Source organism: Tamandua tetradactyla, chromosome 1 (genome assembly GCF_023851605.1).
Source record: "Tamandua tetradactyla isolate mTamTet1 chromosome 1, mTamTet1.pri, whole genome shotgun sequence".
Taxonomy (NCBI): Eukaryota; Metazoa; Chordata; class Mammalia; order Pilosa; family Myrmecophagidae; genus Tamandua; species Tamandua tetradactyla.
In genome coordinates this window covers 94520938-94542357 of record NC_135327.1, presented here as the reverse complement: position 1 = coordinate 94542357, position 21420 = coordinate 94520938, and the positions used below count along the sequence as shown (strand labels likewise).

The following is a 21420-nucleotide window of genomic DNA, read 5'->3' as shown; positions in this document are numbered from 1 at the left end:
CAAAGGCAATTGAGTGTTTGAATTGTAAATCAAGCCTGGCATCCATCTCCCTCCTCAACTAGAAAAACCTCCACTTACTTTATGTAATTTTGGGGGTTGTTATTAGGGTTTTGTGTTTTTTCCCCCTAAATTCTAAGGGAAATTAGATTCATGAGGCATTTGTTATAAATGTGCCTTGAACTGAAACTTTTAATAATGGAAAGGAAACATAATGCTACTTAAATACTATTAAATGATGGGACAACATTTGTCCCATTGCTACTGTATCTAACCTGTTATAGAAGGGCTCAGTATTTCTCAAGGGTGGTCTGTGGGGTCATAAGTGACACCCATGGTAAATAGACAGAATCTTATTAGTTTCAATGTCTGTAGCGATGTTAACATGCTGAATTTTACAATGAATTCATAGATTTGTTGTTCTCATCCAAAGCAACTGCAGTTAAATGTTGTGAGATTTCTTCTCTAGCAGTAACTGGTAGCAGGAGGACTGAGGGCCCACACAATGGCTTGCCTTGCTGAAAACTTGGTACTGGCCCAAAAAGTTTGAGCGCCACTACCTCAAGAGTAGAGAGAAGGCAAGCTCTTTGGGGTGGTTTATTGCAATGATTCAAGATTCGTTATCCATTCCACAAATATTTCTGACTGCCCATTATGTGTAAGTTCTGTACTGCGGAGGCTGGAGAATGGCAATTGCTAAGCAAAACTTGGTTCATTAAAAAACACCAGCCAGTAAAACAATGCAGTGGGAAACGAGAGGATGCGGGCTGACTTTGGCGGACTGAATGCAGAGCAGCATCCTAAAATCATGTCTGAGTAATTTGCCTCCAACTGATGGACAATAAAAGAAGATACGTAGGGCTTTAATAGGAGTCTGTTTGTGAGGATAATTATTACAAAATGTGCTGGAAAAGAACCATAATAATAGACCATAAAAATAGACCATGGCTCTTGACTAATACATCAGACCAGATTATGCTAGTTGATAAAACTAATGAAGCCTGCAAGGGAGAGTGGTATCATTTAGTAAACCTATTTCAGACACCTACACAGAAAGGAATGAGCAAGTGCCTGCTGTTTGCAGAGGGCTACTCTGCAAACTACTGTGGGAACTGAGGAGCATCAAAATAAAGCAGTTGAGGTTTACACACTCATATATGCACACCCACTCACTACAGGTCATATTAATAACTTAAAATTTATTTCATTATACCAACTGCCATTTTATATTAGAACTTTTATTCCAGTATTATGTTGCCAAAACACGTTACATCCATTGGATCTGTAGCATGTAATAAATTGACACAGATTCATTTATGTTTAAAAAATAAAATAATGGAATACAATGTTAACCTTGGTAGGATGAATTGATGACTGAATTCTAAAGGATTTAAGCCAGACTCTTATTTGTCAAATTGTATCTCCTGAGGCCCATTTTCTTTTACTGATACATCTCAGTGAATATCAAATTAGATTGGTCATATTCCTCTAAACGCAACATCCATACCAGGAAAGTTCAGTGACACAGAGTAAATCTATAAGGCTGAACCTCATTCCATGTTGAAGCCCCAGCATCATAATGTAATTTCTGTAGTATTTGCTGCAGCTCATATGCAAGTTGTAACCAGTAATAAACTTGAGGTAGCTAATATTGGTATTAACAGAATCACTAAGCTCTTATCATCATAGACCTGTATTTTTTGGGTAAATCAGCATTTTGATGCAATAGGGTTTGACATATAGTTAATTATGGTAGAAAAGAAATGTCTCCCCTTACTGGTTCAATCTCTTTTCTCACTCTGGCTTGTTAATGACTCTCTTTTAATCTTCTGCAGTAGTGCTTCCAATCTTGATGACTTCTGTTGTTTGGATATTAATTTAATTATTATCATTAATTATTACTTTCAGATGTAGGCCACAGACCTAAATATATGGAACTTTCTATTTTACCGTCTTTGTTAGTAGGAGTGGTATTCTTTTGTTATTTTAGCAACTAGAGCTCTTAAGTGGTGTCCAAGAGATATTCTCCTTATTGGAAATTTTCTTTTATAAATAGGGAATGATTAATATTAGAGTGAAGTCCCAATAGCACTGACCCATACAACCTCCACCCTCTACTCCTAACTTCCCCCCATCCTGCCAACACACACACACACTTAGATATATAGAGCTTTCTCCATAATTTGAAAATGCCTTAGAGTGTCACCTAACTGACCAATATAATACAGTAATGAAGGAACTGAAGACTGATATCCATATTCCTCTTGTAAAGGGGGAAATAGAGGCATGAAGCAATTAAATGAACTGGCGTGGCCACAGAGTCAGAGAGGTTCCGGGAAAGCATTTTAAAAATTTACTAGGTAAACAAGACATATTTAATATATGGATAACCCAATTACTCTGCTGTTTATTCCATGTTGGATCAAAATCACCTTCTCAGTTTTAAAGTCACCCTTTATTTTGAGACTTAGAAGTAAGTTGCCAGGGGCGAGGAGTGATGCTCTGTGATAAGTGATGGCAAATGAAATGTGATGAGATAGGAGAAGTTATTTTAATTGCTCTTGGCTTTCCTCAGACAAGGGCAAGTAGAAAGGTCCAAAAGAATTTGAGTTCTTTTTTCCCACTAAATATAATGCAGTAAAAGAGTTTAAACAGGATGCCTGATATAGGAAAGCTGTAAAATTATTCTGAATGACAGTATTTATAGGTGACCAGTGGGAAGTCATTCCAAATTGACAATGAAAAGGAAATTGTTCAGTGAAACATGTGTGACTGTGTGAGTTATAGTGGTGTGAGGAAGGTTTACATTTTCAAAATTTGTTTTGTTTCATAATATCTGACTGGCAGTGTTATCTAAGCCAAATATTTTCACTTTGTGTTTCAGAAAAGTGAAAGTGTACTATATTTTCCCAAAGAATAGATGTGAAATACATGAGTGTTTTTTGTGGAAGGGTGTGTTGATGTGCAAAATAGAATTGGTTTTAGTTGGAAGATGATAAAGCTTGCTCCAGACAAAGTATGATTATTTCACGAGTTGAAGCAAAGCTCCCTCTTTTAAGGGTGCAGGTAACTTGGGACTCCTTTTGGAATCACCTGTAAGTAGCATTATTTTAAATATGTAGCTTGCTTCCTATGCTCAGAGTAAAAGCAGTCGGTTTTAGTTCAGTTATAGAGCCATGTCCTATCAGCAGCACATTTAACTTACATAAACTTAGCTCTCCAAATTGGCAAAAAGAATAGCATGATTTAGACAGTGATTTAAATTGTGTAACTGAAGTTTACATATACTACTCTATAGATTGGTAGCCACAAAACCATGCGTACTATCATTTTATGGACTTTTAAGAGAATTTGCAAAGGTGATTTTGACTACACTCAATTTTTGCCTAGTACACTCATCTTAGAACCTAACCCCTATGTAAGAAACAAGACTATAGCATATGTCTGCAAGAGTGACATTAGTTTTCTCCATGCAAAGAGAAGTTATTCCGGATAATTTATCTGGATCAGTGTCTTAGTCTGCCAGACTGCTATGACAGATACCACACAAGGGCTTGCCTTAATGATGGGAATTTATTGGCTAACAGCTTAGAAGGCTAGAAGTCCATAATCAAGCCGTCAGCAAGGCAGTGTTTTCTGTAGTTTTCTGGTGCTGGCTTGATTCAATCCTTGGGGTTCTTTGGCTTGTGTGTCCACCTCTGGTTATGTGGTAGTCTCTTCTTGCTTCTGCTCTTCTGGTTTCTGCTGACTTTGGCCTCTCCTCCTGGTACCTTCTCCACCTGACTGCATCCAGATTTCTTCTGTTTATAGAGAATTGGAGTAATACAGATTAAGGCCCACCCTTATTCAGTTAGGACACACTTTAACTAGAAGTAACATCATCAAAAAGTCCTATTTACAAATGAGCTCACACCCATGGAATGTGGATTGAGATTAAGAACATATCTTTGTTGGGGTTCTGATTCTGTCTGCCACAGAGAGCAGCCTTATGCTAATATTCCTTCTAAAGAAGCCTGTCACACCAAGTTAACAACTTTTCCTAGGTAATGTTCTTTGCATTTTCTCATTTCTATTTACCCCTTCAAAACCCAGATACTTTTTGTTGAAGCATCATCAGATGCTTGAGATCAAAGGGAATTTATACCACAGTCTACCTCCAAAGCTTGCTGGGTGGTTATGGGTATATCATTTGATGTATCTCTTGAGGTTGGTCCTTACATTGATAATTACCCAGCCTCTACCCCCTCTCTTACTGTTTAAAGGAGCCGACCCCAGAGGCTCTCAGTGGGACTGGAAAAGGACCGGTGCCTATTGTGCCTTAGAGTCTTCCCGTTCACATGTGGTTTTATGTGGGAATAACACTAACCTAATGGTTTTCCATGGGCAAGATTTCTCTTGGGACAGCCTCACAGTATTTTTTTTTCTTTCCAAGTAAACATGCATTCAAGAAAGCACAGTAGGAGTTTGGACTGAAGGGAGAATGAACTTCAGCAAGGAGGGTCTTGTGTTTATGTTAAAAGTTTTTCTCCTCTAAATTCGGAATTGGTACAGAAAGTGGCTCCAAGCTCGGGCATTTCTCATGTTTCTCAGGCAGAAGCGGGAGATATTCATGGATTTCTGTTTTCTTCTCTCCTTCTCCCCCTGCCCCTTCAGATTTATGAGGAATCCAAGATGAATTTGGAGCAGGAGAGGCCCTTTGTCTGCAGTGCCCCAGGCTGTTCCCAGGTGAGTGTGAGGATGCCTGGCTCCCCCCAGGAAGCAACAATCATTTTGCGGTCCTGCCCGCTATGGCAGTTCTTTACCGAGACACCATCCAGGTTCCCTTCACCATCATCCTCATAATCATCATCTTCTTCATCACTATGATTATCTTCCTCCTTGAATAACTTGAGCTACTTTTGTAACCTTGCCTGAAATGTGGTAATGTCAGCTGCTTTCACCTGTAATTCCCCACTGGAAGGGAACCAGATGCCCCCTGCCCCACCCCCACACCCAGCTATGCAGACCTTTCATTTCTGAAAGGAGAAGGAGGGCATCTGCTTTCACCGTAGCTGCTTGAGTACTGTCATAGACTGAACTCTTGTTTTGTTTTTCTCTTTGAGTAAAATACCACCCCCTCAACTCTTCTAGAGCCCACAGTTTTTTAATTTATTGAAACTTTAAGAGGGGAAGTTGGCCTGTTCTGCTGGAGTAAACCTCCTTTAGCCCCCAGTGGCTTCTATCAAGTGGAATTATTATGAGGATTGGATGAGACAATGGGTGTAGAGTGGTTAGTATAGGGCCTGCACACAATAAATGCTAAATTAATGTCTGTTGTTGTTAAGGCTGCTAATACAACTACAAGTGCTGCTGCTGCTATTGTCTTACACTAAATAGGTTCCAAATGAAAGAAATTGGAACCATCCATCTAAAATCAGAGTTTTGCATTTTATTTGTAGCACTTGATGTTGATTTTCTCCTCACTTGGGATATCTCCACAATGTGGTCATTGGAAAATTGAGGCCAGTGACCACTCATGGTCATTGTCATGCCAAGATCTTCACGTTATGGGCTCTAGGACTTAGACTTCCAAGCACAGGCATGCTTCCAGCATGGGTAGCTATGCTCTCTTTCCCTCACATTGCCAGTAGTTGCATATATAACAAGCCCCTCTCTCCAGTTCATGTGATGAGGATGGCAGTACAGTGGAGAGCAGTGTCTAGGAGTTACTGAAATGACAGGGAAAGTCCAGTGAGAACCTGTCTTAATGTATCTCTCCAGAGTGACTGTGGAGGGTTCTGGGAACCTTCTGGATGCCATAGAAACATAACATAAGACATTGCTGCTGGAGCTACTTGTATTGCTGATGTGAACATTTATGGACAAACTAGGAGAACTTTTTGCTCAGGTCCTGGCAGGTTCACTGGGGGCTTTTGCATAAATGTTTATTTCTAGCCTATAAGTAGGAAAAGTGGTAGAGAAAATTATCTTGAAGTACAATGGTTTTGAGGCAAATTGTCAGTTGTCATTTTGAAGTTGGAAGCACTAGGAAAACAGAAATGGGTGGGTAAGTAATTTTGAAAAATCCTGCTAAACCTGGACTCGCCCTTGTGAATGCAGAACATCACCATATTTAACTAAAAAAACCTGATTCCCAGTCAGTTTCTTTAAAGAGAAGCCTCTCTAGCCAAAGGGAATCAGGTAATTTCATCAGTTTTCTTTGCTTTGACCATGAAAATATGACATAAACTTTTATTCACGGTCATTCAACCTCAGTACATTTGGGGGAAGCCTACTTTGTGCCAGGCACTAGAGTTTCCCTGGGGAAAAAGCAGTGCACAAGACAGACCCATCCGTGTCTTCAGGAAGTGTCTAGTCTTGGCATCAATCATGTAACCACTTGATCAATCAATTAGTTAATTACTAATTAGCTAAAAGTAGAGGCCACTTTGAGAGAGTATAATGGTAGAATTTATTTTACATGGGGGATTTATCTCAAGTCTCCTCTATGGAAGGAGCATTTAAGGGGAGGGGATCACCAAGAGACCTAGCAAAAGCAAAAGGGTTCAGGGTGAGTTAGGATCCTCAGCAGCATATGGGACTGTGAAAGACAATCAAAGAGAGGATTTCAAAGATGAGGCTGCTACCCATATCTAATATTTAGATAAGTCATAGAGAAGAGAAGTGTGCACAGGTCATTGGACTGTACGGCAGAGCTTCTTGCAGCCTTACGCTATTGACACTGTGGGCTGAATAATTCTTGGTTGTGGGGTGAAGGGGCATCCTGTGTATTATAATATATTTAACAGCATCCCTGATCTTTACCCAGTTGATGCCAGTAACATTCCCAGTTGTGAGAATCAAAAATGACTCCAGGTGTTACTAAATTCGCTGGGGGGGGGGCTAAATCACTCCTCGTTGTGAATGATTGTTCTATGGTTTGCATTTTGGCTTTAACCTTTCTTCTTTTTTGGGGGCCCTTCCCTTCTGGGATCACCTACTTCTAATTGATGCTCTCTCATTTTATATATTACGAATATGCCATCTTCACTGCCTTTTGGAATCTGGCAGGACATCAACAAATAAATGCCACAGAGGGGTGGTCACTGGTGTCAGATGCTGCTAGAGCAGGAGAATGAGGATTGAGCAGAGGTTGTTGGATTTGGCAGTTGGGAGTTTACTGGTGACCTGTGAGAGAGGAGTTAGGGGGTGGAGGCCAGATTGCAAGGGATTAAAGAGTGAGTAGGTAGTGAGGAAGTGGAGGTTGCAAGAATCAAGGTCTCTTTCAAGAGCAGTAGGCAGTGAAGGGAAACGGAATGACATAATGGTGGCCTGGGAAGGAAACGGCTTGAGAGATGTTCTTTTTAAATTAAAGAGTAGCAGGGCTGGATTTAGTCAAGGGCCAGAAACCAGTGAGAGGGAAGGAGTGAGGGTGCTGAAGGGAAGGACCCTATCTGAACAGCAAATCCCCAAAACGTGGTGGTGGTGGGGTGATATAGCGGATCCTCTGGAGAAGTGGGGGTGCTTATTTCTCTGAGACAGATGGGAATGGAAATAAAATATGTGGAGTCACATGCAGATTCTGAGATGGAGGTGGTATTAGGGGTTGAGGGGGTACATTTTGAATGACCTGGAACTTCTCAGTGCAGGAGCAAGTTATTTTCTTGAGAAGGCTTGGTTGGTGACTGAAGGAAAAGCTTGGGTGACCAAATGGCAATTGAAGATGTATATAGTTTCATGATTTTAAGGTATAATTCCAAGATACTTCCTCCCAACACACATTAAATGTAAAGATGAGTCTAAAACTTGATGTCTGTATTTAATGTGGAAGTGTTTCTTTTTTCTTGGTAAGCTTTTATTAAAAGATGGTACGTCTTCCAATTGACAAGACAGTAAAATAGAAGAAATGTGAGTCTCCTGATGGGGCTCATGGTCTTTACTTTAGTAATACTAAATAGCCTGCATGGAGTAAAAAGGATGTCTGGGAATAGGAAAAGGGAGTAAATGTGAATTGTCAGTATTTGCACTTGAGTTGGGGTGATGGGAATTTTCCCCTTTTGTCCCTCACCAGAAACTTTGCTCTAGTAGGAATGGTCTGCAATACCTGGGAGATTTTTGATTCTATAGCTCCTTAGACATTATCTTTGACTTGGAAGTGAAGAGAAACAAACTTCGCTTGCTCTTTGTAATCTCGGAGAGCTTTGTTAATTTCACTCTTCCTTTTCCATCTGCATTCACTGGGTTTTGAGTCCTTGTGCCTTTATATTTGTTGTAGACTATATAACAATTTACAGTTTGCTCTTTTACTAACTAATTTAAAATCATGGATGCCCCATATTACCTCTTTTAAAGATGGCAATGACAGTTGATATGAGGCGTTATATAAATTGTTGTCATTATTATTTAACAGATATTCTGGTCAATATTCAGGCTCTCTTTTTATGGAGTAAAAAACGGCTTACATTTATGAAATGAAGGATATTTTCATGTTGTTTGTTGACATATATCACAGGAAAAAATATAATAAGCATTTAGACAAGAAGATTAGAGCTTTACTCTATGGCTCTACGTCACAGGTGGTGGTGGTACCATTGTTAGATGTAGTCTTTTTGTGGAGCTAGAGAAGATCAAAGGAATAGATGAAGCAACAGCAAAAGCCACATGTCATTATAAAGCAAAGCTCTATGCATTCAGAAATCCGGCATGATTACTGTGTTTTGCAAATTCTTTGCTCTCCAGTTTATTAGAATACAAATGGCAAGTAAACAAGTGATATTTATTTGGAGAAATACTTTTAGAATGTTCCGTAGGATCCATTCCAGTGAACTGCCTCATTCTCATGAGTGTAAAATCATACTCTTTGCAGAAAGGATTTCTAGCATAATTTATAATGGTAATCAAAACTTAACATTACTATCCTGAGGAACTGGGAAATTCTGAAAAATTTTCTAAATTGTCAAGGAAATTATTTATTTACAATTTATTGTCTTTTGCTATATTTTCATTTGACTTTGATAAAGCAGGTACCCTGTTAAGTTCGATTATTAAAAGCATACCAGTGTGAGTTGAGTTAAGGTTAGGATTTACTGCAATAAAAAAATAACCCCAAAGCTTCAATGGTTTAACATAGAAGTATATTTCTGTTGCTTCAGTATACATTTCTACTGTAGCTTGGCAGGAGGGTCTGCTACTCTTAAACCTTCAGAGATTTAGGATGATGGCAGAGCCTCTTTTTCCGGTATTGAAAGTCACTATGCTACAGGGAAGGGGAATTCTAGAGGGTCTTACAGCAATAACTGAATGCTGTCACCTGGGTGACATATCACCATGGCCCTACCCAACCAACTGTTGAGAATGGAAGGCAACAGTTGAAAATATTTGAGAGCCACGTGTTTGATGACCATAATATCATTCCCTGACTATTAACAATAAAGTGCTGGTTTACCACACTGTACAAAGTACAGGATTCTAAAAATAGTTTGTCACATTACTTGTAAAATCATATATATATATATTTAATTATCTACATAATAAGACAGTGGGCGTACAAGGTCTTCATAAACAGAAACATACTTATACAAATGTCATGGTATATGTTTGTAGATATATCTCCTAAATCATTAAGCAAGACATAAAATCCTTTCCCAAAGTCTGATGTAAAGCAAGATTCTTTTTTTGTTTCATGCATCTCTCCTGCTTTTGGTTAATGTATGTAGATAATGTCTAGCCTACTTACTTATCACGCCTTAGACTTAGTTTTACTGTATTAAATTGAACAGTAACTACTAGAGAAGAGTTCAAAATGGTTTTCCCAAATTCCAGTGCCGCCCAGTCTAAATTCATTCTCCTTTTGAACATGGCTTTCTTATATGATTGAGTAGAAATGGGAAAATTTTTCTTTTGTCATGCTGCCATTATTAATTATACTTTATGGCCATGAATAAATACTCATCTAGAGACTTTTGTCCTTTAAAGAAGGTGCCTAACATTAGGTAGGTATTAAGGTACAGCATGTTCCTGGTGCATATATTATTTTAATACTATTTACCTCTCCTTTAATTTACCTCTCCTTTAACTAAATACGAAGTTTAAATTCTTCCCTCAAATGTGAATCTCTGGTTCCTAAGGAAATTTATGGTTTGCTGATTAGTCATCCTAATTGGTTAGACTCAGTGACTAAGCAGTAGAGGCTTTTAAAAGGAGTTCCCAGAGAAGTTGTGGGGAGTCAGAGGATGTTGGAAAGCAAAGATCTCCTACTTCTTCTTAGTATCCAGTTAGATTTTTCTGCACCATGGTTACCGCCTTTGGTACACTATAATGGAAATAATGGTGCACATATTTGGGTGTAATCCAAAGGAACATCCTAGCTGGTTTACTTGCATGAAATAACTTCGTAGTTTTACTTACTCATGCTGTTTCAGAACTGTTTTTCTTTTTTTTGCCTGTCAGAATCACAATGCTGAATAAATCTTTTTTCTATGATGGCAAATATGTATTACAAAACTGAATGGCTCTTCTCCCTCTCCTTTTTTTTTTTTTCTATTTGTCTGGCAGCGCTTCCCAACAGAGGACCATCTGATGATTCATAGGCACAAGCATGAAATGACTTTGAAGTTTCCCTCAATAAAAACAGACAATATGTTATCAGGTAAGGGGCCACCAGGAAAAGAGGCTTTGGCTGATCACATTAGTTACATGTCAGATAACTTGTTCTACTTTCTGGTAGGTTGATTCCCACCAGTAAATTCTTTACCTTGAAACAACACATTTCTAAGGAATAGCAGAGAGTTAAAATAATAGTAAGCAGGCATGTAATCAGTTAATGTAGATTTCACCCAAATACTTGTAGAGCTGTGACTTCTCATTTTCTGGAATGTAAAACATTTATTACCGTGAAACTTGGCTCTACACAAATATTTTTTACAACCACATGGCTGTAATCACTCATGCAACAAATATTAATTGAGCATCTATAATGCCTGCTGCACTCTTTTGAGTACCATGGGAGATGCAGAGATTGGAAGATTCCTGTTCTCAAGGACATTGCAATACAATAAGCATGTGAAAACGTGGTTGTAATACAGGCCTGCCCATGATACATGTCAAATGAGTGTTTCAAGCAAAAATGCTGTAAGACTTTCGTAGACCCTTTCTTGACTGAGGTGGTGAGTGAAGGTTTCCTTAAACAGTGCCTGCCTCTTACCTGGGATGTTAAATGCGATAATGGAAACGTAGGAAGTATTCAGCAAATGTGAGCAGAAATAAATAATCATAATAATCAGTTAATTGCCATCCCTCCCTGTTTTGAGAGGCTGTGTGGTAGGTGGGAATTCAGGGCAAGAAGTGAAGAAACCTTAACTCTAGCCTGCCATTTGACTTTGAGCAAGTAATGGAACTCTCTGGACCTCAGATCCTTTACTGAAAAGTGGGACTAATGGTATGTACGCAGCCTACCTCGCAAGTTTATTGTGAAGATCCAAGGACAGAATGTAAGTAAAAGTGTTTCATAAACCCCAGCAGGATAAATTAAGCATTGTTTGTTATCCTTCTTAGACTAGAAATATTTCATCTGAATATATTTATTAGAAATATTTCTTCTGGTCTAAGAAGGATAACAAATATGTCTCCCTGATACCCTGAAAGAGACATATTTAAAATGATATCAGAAGGGAAACCGACTGCCCTGGCAAGGTCTGGCACATATAATTTAGCATTTCTATGGCACTTTAATTTTAACTTTATTATCACTGTTATTAGTAAATCTTCTAAGAGTTTTGTCAGACAGGTTATTATTACAACCCATATTTTACTAATCGAGGAGAAAGGGCACAGGGAGATGGACCAGCTTTCCCAGGCTCGCCGAGTGGGGCAGAGATTAGGGCCCTTTTCCCACTGCCTTGTCCTTGGCCACTGCAGTGTCAGGCTTCGACAGCTTATATACGTGATCAAATACTCTCAGTGACAGATCAGTCACTGAGACTGATTTGTTAATAGTGCAGGTGGTCTGTGGTTTGGAAGTCTCTCTGAGTTCAAAGGCAGCCTCTTCCCTTCTCTCCACCATCACCTACCACCTCTCAGCCTCGTTTTTCTTTTTCATTGGCAGGCACTGGGAATCAAACCCCAGGTCTCCGGCAAACTCTGCCTGCTGAGCTACTGTGGCCCGCCCGCCTCGGTTTGTTTTTGTTGAGCCAGCTAACTCGCTATTCAGAAACAGTTTTGTTTTTCCTTGAGTTTACAAATAGAGATGTAGAAATTCAAATCTCTAAGAGTTACAGAAGCCTAGAAGGATTAGGAAGGATGATCTGTTCTTTTGCTTTAATCATTTATTATGTTCTGTGGTCACATATAGTGTAACTTTATAGTTGAATGATGTACGTAGTAAGGCTGTAGACTTTACAATACCCAATATTTAAATTCATAGGTTTAATATTTTCCAAATAGGTTTTCTAAGGTAGGCTGCCCTGTGGTAAGGAAGAAGGAAGTGAGTATTAGAGTGCAGAAATGTGGAGATATCTAGCTATTCTCATGGTCAGTACCAGTATAGTGTCTTTGGGGCTGTATAAAGAACCTCATCTGAAAGTCTGAGAAAAAGCAGCTGAGAATCTGTGAACACTGGGATGCAGCATTCTTCTAACTATTGCCTGCAAACAGGTTTTTGATGAAACTGTTTCAGCTTTTCAATTTGTTCTTACCAGATCCTTGTTAGTTCAAGTCTGTTGCAGCTGATAATTGGCAGTGCCAGGTGGAAAATTACTGAGAGAAAAGTAATCTAATTTTTTTTATGTCAAACTTGGAGTGAGATAATGAAGGGATAAATAAACATGAAAAAAAACAACTTGAATATCCTAGGGCATATTTTCTTTTGCTTTCTCATGTTTTATGGTGAAAATGGTATTAGGCATTTGATATTCCCAATTCAATTAAGTGCTACATTTTTAACTTCCTACTCACTTTGCATGCTTGTAGTTTCATAGAATTTTCTTGCTGAAAGGGAATACAGAGCAGATCCCGCGCAGCTCTGATACCCTGCTGTCGAGGACTGAAATCCACTGTGTGTGTGCCGGTGTTGTCTGCACTGAATCTTAACAGACTATTTATTGGGTGTTTTTGATTTGGTGTTTTTTCCCTAGGGAAATACTTCAATTTTCGTTTATCTCAAGCTTCATTTTCCATAATGATACCTTTAACATATTAAATACATATATGACCAAAGATTTTACTTATTTCTGTCTTGACTTATTTAAATTTGAATTCATCAAAACTTTAAAATCTATTTATATTAAACACATATTTATTAAGTTTCCTTTTCTTAATATACCTTAACGCCTATTTTGTGGTCTATCATGAAAATACTGTTTAAAATATAGTAACAATAAGAATAAAAATAACATATATCAAATCTTAAATCAAGGAACATCATCAGGGCAAAAGCTTCAAGTCCCTTTTAAGACCATTTTTTCCCCAAGCAATATTCAACTGCATAAAATTTAATTTTAGATGAATTGTTGTTTGGCATAAATTAAGAGGATGAACTATAGTAGGTATTATACAGTTAACTTCAGGATATCTGATTAGCTTATATTTGGGACAATCACTCCGTCCTTCATTAATTGTAAATATTACCATTAGAAAAATTGTTATGATGCCACAAATGTACTCATCAAGGACAGCAAGACCTGAAATAATTTCATAGCTTTGCCACAAGGTCCATTTTATGTAGGCCAGGTGGGGTTTATTACTAAAAAAAAAAATAGTAAATGATCTTTTGCAAGGCAGGATAAAAAAAGTGATAACTGTGCTGTTTGGCTGTTAAAATGAGTCTTCTGCTTTTATGGATAGGGAGTCGGCATATAAAAACCTCATTCTAAAGAGACAGAGCAGGGTCAGGAATGAGGGTGGTGGAGTTGAGTTAGGTTGTACAATCATTTCTCACTTTGGTTTTCTTATCCTTATTTGATCCACATGATACATTTCCAGAGTCTTGATATGATGATGGACATGAGTCTTTTCCCTGCAGCTATTCTCATTTTGATAGAAGGTAATTTCTTGGTGAGAGCAGTTGTGAAATAAAATGTTTTCAGATGCTAAGTTTGGAATGGAAATCTGTTGAGGACCATATACTTCCACAGACATGTCTAAAATATATCAGCTATCATACAACTAAGATCTGCTTGGTGTGAAAACTATGGTCAAATTTCAGTATTAGAAGTGAAGAGGATGGTGTTAGGGATTATTTTAATGACATTAAGGTGCCTGACCAAATCTTGTCTTGTCCTTCAGCACGTTCAGTCTTTCTGGTGTGGCGAAAGAGACAGGGCCATTTTCCAAAGTAGGGCTCATGTGCATGGTGTGTGTCTATCCACGCATGTGTGTTTGTTTGTGTTTGGGGGAGGGTGGTGGAAAGAAAGACCCAGAAGATGATGAATTTGGCTGTGTGGAGAGAAAGATAAAGTTTAAGGGCAGTGCGGACCTTTCCCAAAAGGTTGAACTTGGTCCATGTTGTAGGTGGGAAACCTGAGAAAGAGCTATATGGGCCATGCCTTTAAATGCCCAGTAATCCCATCAGCAGTCATTGTGGCTGAATTGATGCTGCCAGCAGCAGGTTTCTGCTTGGAGGGAACTTAGGACAGGCATGAGGTGAGATGTGGAAGAGGCACTATTCATTCATTCAACAAACACTTATTGAGTGCCTACCAATGAGGCTACTGTGCTAGGTGCCAGGGATGCTGCACTGAATGGGGCATATGTGGACCCTCTTCTCATGGAATTTACCACACTCTAATAGCTATGGGGAGGAAGGTAGACAGCCAACCAAAAACAGATAAATGAACAAGAAAATATCAGTTAGTGACAAATGCTACAATAAAGGTAAAACATGATGATATGACAACAATTGGCTGGCAGGCTGCGGAAGGGTGAGAGGTCAGGCAGGGACTCTGTTCAGGTGACAACTGAGTGTAGCACTTGATGTTCAGCACTATAGGATCAGAGGTTTCTTCTCCCTGACTTGAATCTGACGGGACTGGCAGTGTGAAGATCATAAGAGCAGATGTGGCGGAGCTGACTGTATTTTGTGCTAGCACACAGAAGGAGACAGCAGGGACTGGCTCCCTTCTTTCTGTCTTCCTTATCAGATTGTCAGCACTCACTATCTGACACTGAACATCCACCATAAGTAACAGCATAGTTCTTTAGTACACCACGGAAGTGCACATCCTTGGATTAGGTCTAGAATCAGGGCCTATCTTAGTTCTAGTCTCTAAACAGTTCTCACCATGGAGAAAGCAAGAACACTATTCGATAAAGTAGAACATTATTCTCCAAGAGACTAATCATGACAAACTAGACAATCACAGAACCCTACCTTATAATCTGCTAGTATTTTAAAGGGAAGTTGTAGATTCCTCTGAAATTAACTGGATATGAAAAAGTGACTTGCTGATTAAATAAATGAATAAATGACACATCTTCACTCACTCACTCTCACACACACACAGCCCATCCTTACCTCTTCTTGGCAATTCTATTGATGCTGAAGATATATAATAATTTCCCACCATGAAAATTAATTAGATTTTTATGAAATACAGAGTAGTAGAAATGCCTTTCCTCAGAGGGCAGCATTATTTATTGACTGTTACTTTGCTTACTAACTACCACTTATTGACTGCTTACATTGTGTCCACTATTTTGCCCCCTCCTTAACAACATTTTGTCATTTGATCCTCACCACTTTTTTTCTTACGAGGAAATAAGATCAAGAGGATAAGTATTTTGTCCAAAGTCTTTATATACCTACAATTTTCTCACTATTCAGCTACATTTGGTGAGCTACACATACTGAGACTATGTTTTGATATTAGATTTGTGTCTAATGTTTTGGTATCAGATTTGTGTCTGACATAAATGAACTGTTTTTTTCCCCTATTGTTGGTGTATCTCTTCCATAGTCATCAAATGGGGAAAATAGTCAAAGGTTTTTACAAGGTGATTATAATGGCACATCAGAATTGAGAGGAACAAAATGCTGTGTTTTTTAAAATCAGATTTTCTTACCCATTCCTAAAAAAATTTTGACAAATAGAACATAAGTGACTATAGGCCATTTTAGGATTTGTTACTTTCTCATTCATGCTTCCGTCTGGTCAGGCAAGTAGAATTTTGGATAATTCACCTAAACACTTCAAAGATCTTGCTTTGCAGTACTTTTTTATGTATGAAAAACTTGCTTCTTGTCTTGTCTATTCACTTACATTCCAGTTCTGATTTACAAAGCTCTATCAGGGAACTCAGGCAATTCGTGAATAAATGAGAATGATAAGTTTCAGCTTCAACTATTTGGAGCAGGTTTTATGGCCTGTATTGATAAGAAAATCACCTCAGATCTTTTAGTTATTTGTCCAGCAGAAATGTGGTCTCATGGTGTTAATAACTCTTCTACAACTTCAGCTTGTCTAAAGCTAATTACAATTGCAGTGTGATCACTCTTGGAACACTTGGGGTAGCCCATGGCTGATGGTGAGCAGGTGTTGAATATGTACTTGTTTAATTTAAATCTAAATCTTTATCACCTGGGACCAGTTGGCATATATAGTAGGAGATGCTCCTGCCAGAACATTTTCTAAAATTTACTGATAGGCATTTGTAAGTCAACCCATTCTCTACCTTGGTAATAAATGGATTCCAGCATAGGATTCTAGAGTGGGTAGTGTGTGTCTCACCTCTCCACTGACCTGAATCACCCCAGACAGAATGATTTCTAAATGTTCTGCAGCTATTGTTTAAAAACCAGACTCACCTTGGTTTGCCCATTATAGCACTGCCTGTTTGACAGATAGAGGGAGATAGTAATATCAGTGTTACTGACAAGACCCTATTGCTCCTATTGTAGATTTGCATTCAGTAAAGACACATTTATTGCAAAGAAGAAGCCTGTCTGGAATTCCATGGAATTCTGTTAGTTCTTACTATTTCTCTTTTAAAAGGATTGTGTATTTTAAAATTCATTTAATAATAAACTCTCTTAATAAGAATTTTATTAGAATTCAGATAGGGAATAAACTGGGATATTTTAAAGAAAGCATTAGCTCTCTTTAAGCAAAATTCATGGAATAAATACAACTATAAAAAGGAATATTAACAGCACCTAAGAAAATACTTTTTTCAGAGAACCCCACTCTTCCCAAAGTAGATATGCTAATTTCAACACTTTTCTTTATTGATTTGAGCGACCCCCTTCAAGAATCCATTAAGCCATGTTTTGTTAGCTGAATCTGAGTCATGCAAATAATCGAAATGCATTGCCTTTAAAATTCCCTATAATTGGAATATTCACTCATTCGAAGTGATCTTTATTATACCTGGCCTGAATTAACGAGATTTTTCTAGTAATATTAGGCACTAGCAATTCAATACGAAACAATGTAAAATCACTTTACGTAGTTCTTTAGTAATACCATAGTTGAGACTGTCAGACCAATGAGAAAGATCTTTTCTTTAGGAAGTTGACATTCTGCTCCTCTGGCTATGTGATCAGCACCCTTCTCTCTGTCCCCTTTTCTTTAAATTGATGATTTGTCACCTTGCCTTTTTTTATCACTAAGAAAAATGAAACATAGACAAACATGTAACTCCAATGCAGCTTGGAAATGGAGTAAAGTAGCAACATATTAAATGTAGAGCAGACTAAACACTTTCACATAAGAATCAGGTTTCAAGATTTACTTTCATGCTTAACATTTAGCTTTACTTTGGAATAATCATTCTTGCAGGGACTGAAGCAATTGATACTAGGCAGGCTGTTGACTAACTGGAAAACTTTGAGGGCTGCTCTTTTTTTCCCCTTAAAATAGTTCTAGCTATATTATTTGTCCTGCCCATCTGGTAATTTGGTGTAGACTATCCTATCGTACGACTAATGGGTGAATTCCTAAATCATAATGCCAGATTTGAGACTCTTTCCCATGTAGATACACAGGTAGGGTCTCAGCATGGTAAATACAAAGTTATTTACAGAGGTAGAAATTTGTTGAAAAGCCCCCCTTTTTTCAGGAAGTAGATGCAGCATTCCAGGAAGGTAACCAAATATTGAAATATGGCAGTCTTTGCAAAGGAATTTGTTTTAATCCATTTTGGTGCCCATCTTTCTGGTCCAATTGGTAAAGAAGCCCCCAAGGAAATGGGAGAAGAGTAGAAGTGGGTAAGATTTCCTCCTTGCCCTTATGCCAGGAGTTTGGGTGCCCTGAGAACCTGGGTGCTATTTGAAATCTCACTGAGAGTGGGTAATGTGCAGATGCTCATGTGGAGCCTATTCAGATTTACAGAGTATTAACAAAAAACCCTTTCAACTCAAGGAAAAATCACACTAAAACTTTAACTTTTATTTTAGCTTGCAATTTGGGGTTGTCTCCTTGTCCCATTCAAATAGGTTCTCACCGAAGTGGATGCCCTGAAAGAAACAACTTTCGAGTTCTTGTTGGAATGAATTCCTATTAAAGCCCTGAGAGTGTCATTCATCCTTACTGAACACACCTTAGATTTTACCCAACAATAGAGCCTCGATCATTAATCTGCAGGATTAATCTGTTGATGCATGCTCTTGGTCTAAATAAGGTGTGGTTTATAAGAATTTTAATTTATGACCAGAAATATTGCCTTTTAACTTCAGGTTTAATTTCAGCAAGAACAGTTATTTGACAAGGCATTCATAGGGCTGAGAAATTCTGCCTCTTTCATTTCAGCTGCTGATAGATTTAGCTATCCCCTTTTTGAACATTTGCACATTTTCTGGCTTACTTAGAACTGGTACCATGTGCGATCAAAGATACCTAGAGACCCCGTATTAATTCTAATAAATGTTAAAACAAAAGTTAAGCTCCGTTTTCTGGTTCCTGTTGTAACTGGAAAGAATAGCTCATTCACTAGAAGAAAATGAATTAAAAATTAGGAACAGTGTACCTTATCCATTCCAAATGTAGATATAGGTGTCTGCTTTGCCTTTCCCTAATTACATCATACAGCAAAGCAAATCACATTTAGTAACCCTTCTGGGGCTGCCTTCTGGGTCTTCTGCTCTAGTAAAGGCAGGGAACCAGCTGCCTTTACTGTCTTGCCCCATAGCTTTTGTCTCTCTGTGCTGCGGAGAGGTCTGTGATGATAAATAGTGTTATTGTCCTTATGTTATCTTCCGTCAACCTCCTTTGCTATGAATGGAATCTGTAGGTGTGTGCTGGAATCTGGAATAATTTTGCTTCAGGGAAGATGGGAAAGGTCTGTAGACTTAGCTCATAGCTAAGCCCCTCCAATGGCAGTCTCAATTTTATTTCACAATCCATCTCATGAACTCATCTCAGCCCTCAGGTGTCTTATGGAGCCTGCTAGAATCACAATTTTTTCCTCCCTCAAACCATGATCTTCAACTTGTAAATCTTCGACAGGGAAGCAAAGGGATAAAATTTAAACCGGGCAAACTAAATTCCTAGTGATGACTTATATCTTTGGTTATCTGATGTTTTCTCAGAGTTTTCAGTGGCAAAAATGTTCCTTTGAGGTAGTTGAGAGTCGATAGGATTATAATGCAATTCTACTATATGAGTAACATAAATCATTCCAAGATATTTCAAAAGAACCAAGAATTTTTAGGATTACCATTTACCAATAAAATTATGTGACTCAATATCCAAATGGAGCCTGGGGGTGAGTTCTAGTTTCCTTCTAAATAAAACAGAGAAAATAGTTTTTGTCTCATCTGATTGGTGAGAAAACTAATGTGGTAGTGTATGTAAAGTACTTCCTCTGGTATGATGTGAGCACTCAATAAATAGAAGAATACAGACACTCACACATACATGTCCTTTTATTTTCATTCTCAAGTCTTATCTATTTATGCCTCTGTTCAGAAAATTCATCCATTCTCATGGCTTTCTGATCAACTCAGATGAGTTGATTCTTTTTTCTGTATATCTAGCCTTTACCTCTGACCTAATTACTATAGTCACTTCCAGCTTTACTGATATTACTATTTGGCTGTCATTTAAGAGATTGTATATTTCTTTGACCTCCTAACATTGACTTTTGAAGCTAAAGCATCATGGTGGTGATTTTAGGAGTCACAGAATCATGTAACTTTAGAACTTTATTCGACAGATGAGGAGTATGAGGTCCAGAGAAGGTAGGTAACTTGCCCTGAATCACATCATTTTCAAATCTAGATACCTAAATTGCCAACATCATCTTTTGTGTACACGACAGAGCCCTTCAGACTCAGGAGGAGAAGCTGGGATGTAGCACTGGATTTAGATTGAGAAGGGATTCTATCTGAAAGTAAGATGGGACCTCTTAGTACAAAGATGGCCACAAATTGTGTGGCTTGTATCTGTCATTTAACATTTCCCCCTTCCTAAAATAATAGGGACTACTTACTTCAGAGGATTTTGTGAAATCTAGAGTCTCGATAGTGTGTGAGAAAATGTTTGTAAACTGCAAAATGCTACATAAATATTAATTTTGTGTTTTATAATCAGTGGCTTCAGATCCTCCAGTTTTCTAAGTAGTAAGTTCTCTAGACAGTCAAAAATATGAAACAAAGTCTGTTCCTTTTAAGGAGCATTCTCAGAATATTCTTTTGGCTATAATAAAACAAAAATGAAATTTTCTCTATATCTTTAAAGGATGAAAGCTGAATGTGTTTTATATAGAGTCTTTTATCATTCTTCTTTCAGAATCAGGGATGAAATTGGCAAATTTTCCTTTTCCATTAAGAAAAGAGGATTAACATGCTTGCTTGGTTCTTTTAGTATGATGTAAAAAATTACAAAATCTGTTCTCTTCCCAGCCCCCTGAAATCAGGCTTCCTACCAGTCCATCAGATTTCTCTGGCCTGATTTTAGCTAAATCATTTTATCAACCGAAGAGAAAAGAGGAGAAAAGAGCTGGGGTAGGGGGCATTCCATGTCTTGCAGTGTGTATTCAACAGATGACTGGTCCTAGGGCGAACTCTCCTGAAGTTGTCTAGAGGGAAGTTTGGAAAATCCTCCCATATTGCAGCTTTTAACAAATTGTATTCTTCCTTTGGAATTTATGTTTTATTTCCTTCTGTATATTCACATTTTATTTGAAGGACTGGAGGATTGTGGATGGCCAGGAGGCAAGTTAATTAAACGAGAAGGAGAGAGGCTTTTTTGCCACTAGCTCATTTATGATCAGTTGGTCTCTTTCCAGATCAGACGCCAACCCCAACGAGATTCTTGAAGAACTGTGAGGAGGTGGGCCTCTTCAGTGAGCTGGACTGCTCCCTGGAGCATGAGTTCAGGAAGGCTCAGGAGGAGGAGAGCACCAAGCGGGTAAGTTTGCCGGGATGGGCGCCCTGAGGGGCTGCTGCACCTCTAACTGCTGGGAGAAGCTTCCGCGTGGATTCGAGGAGGCACTTTGCAGAGGGTGTGAATA

At 38.4% G+C, this 21420-nt stretch overlaps 1 protein-coding gene across 5 annotated transcripts in view; it reads left to right on the top strand.

The window, feature by feature from the left end:
* CREB5 (cAMP responsive element binding protein 5) overlaps positions 1 to 21420 on the top strand; it is a 404221-nt gene that overhangs the window by 79494 nt on the left and 303307 nt on the right. For 4 of the 5 annotated variants that reach the window (XM_077120933.1, XM_077120941.1, XM_077120912.1 and 1 more), the window contains exons 2-4: positions 4651 to 4722; positions 10531 to 10624; positions 21196 to 21317. In XM_077120933.1, coding sequence (XP_076977048.1) covers positions 4669 to 4722; positions 10531 to 10624; positions 21196 to 21317 — 270 coding nt within the window. In that variant the 5' untranslated portion in view covers positions 4651 to 4668. The remainder of the gene's footprint in view (positions 1 to 4650; positions 4723 to 10530; positions 10625 to 21195; positions 21318 to 21420) is intronic. The other variant, XM_077120917.1, reaches the window with a different exon arrangement.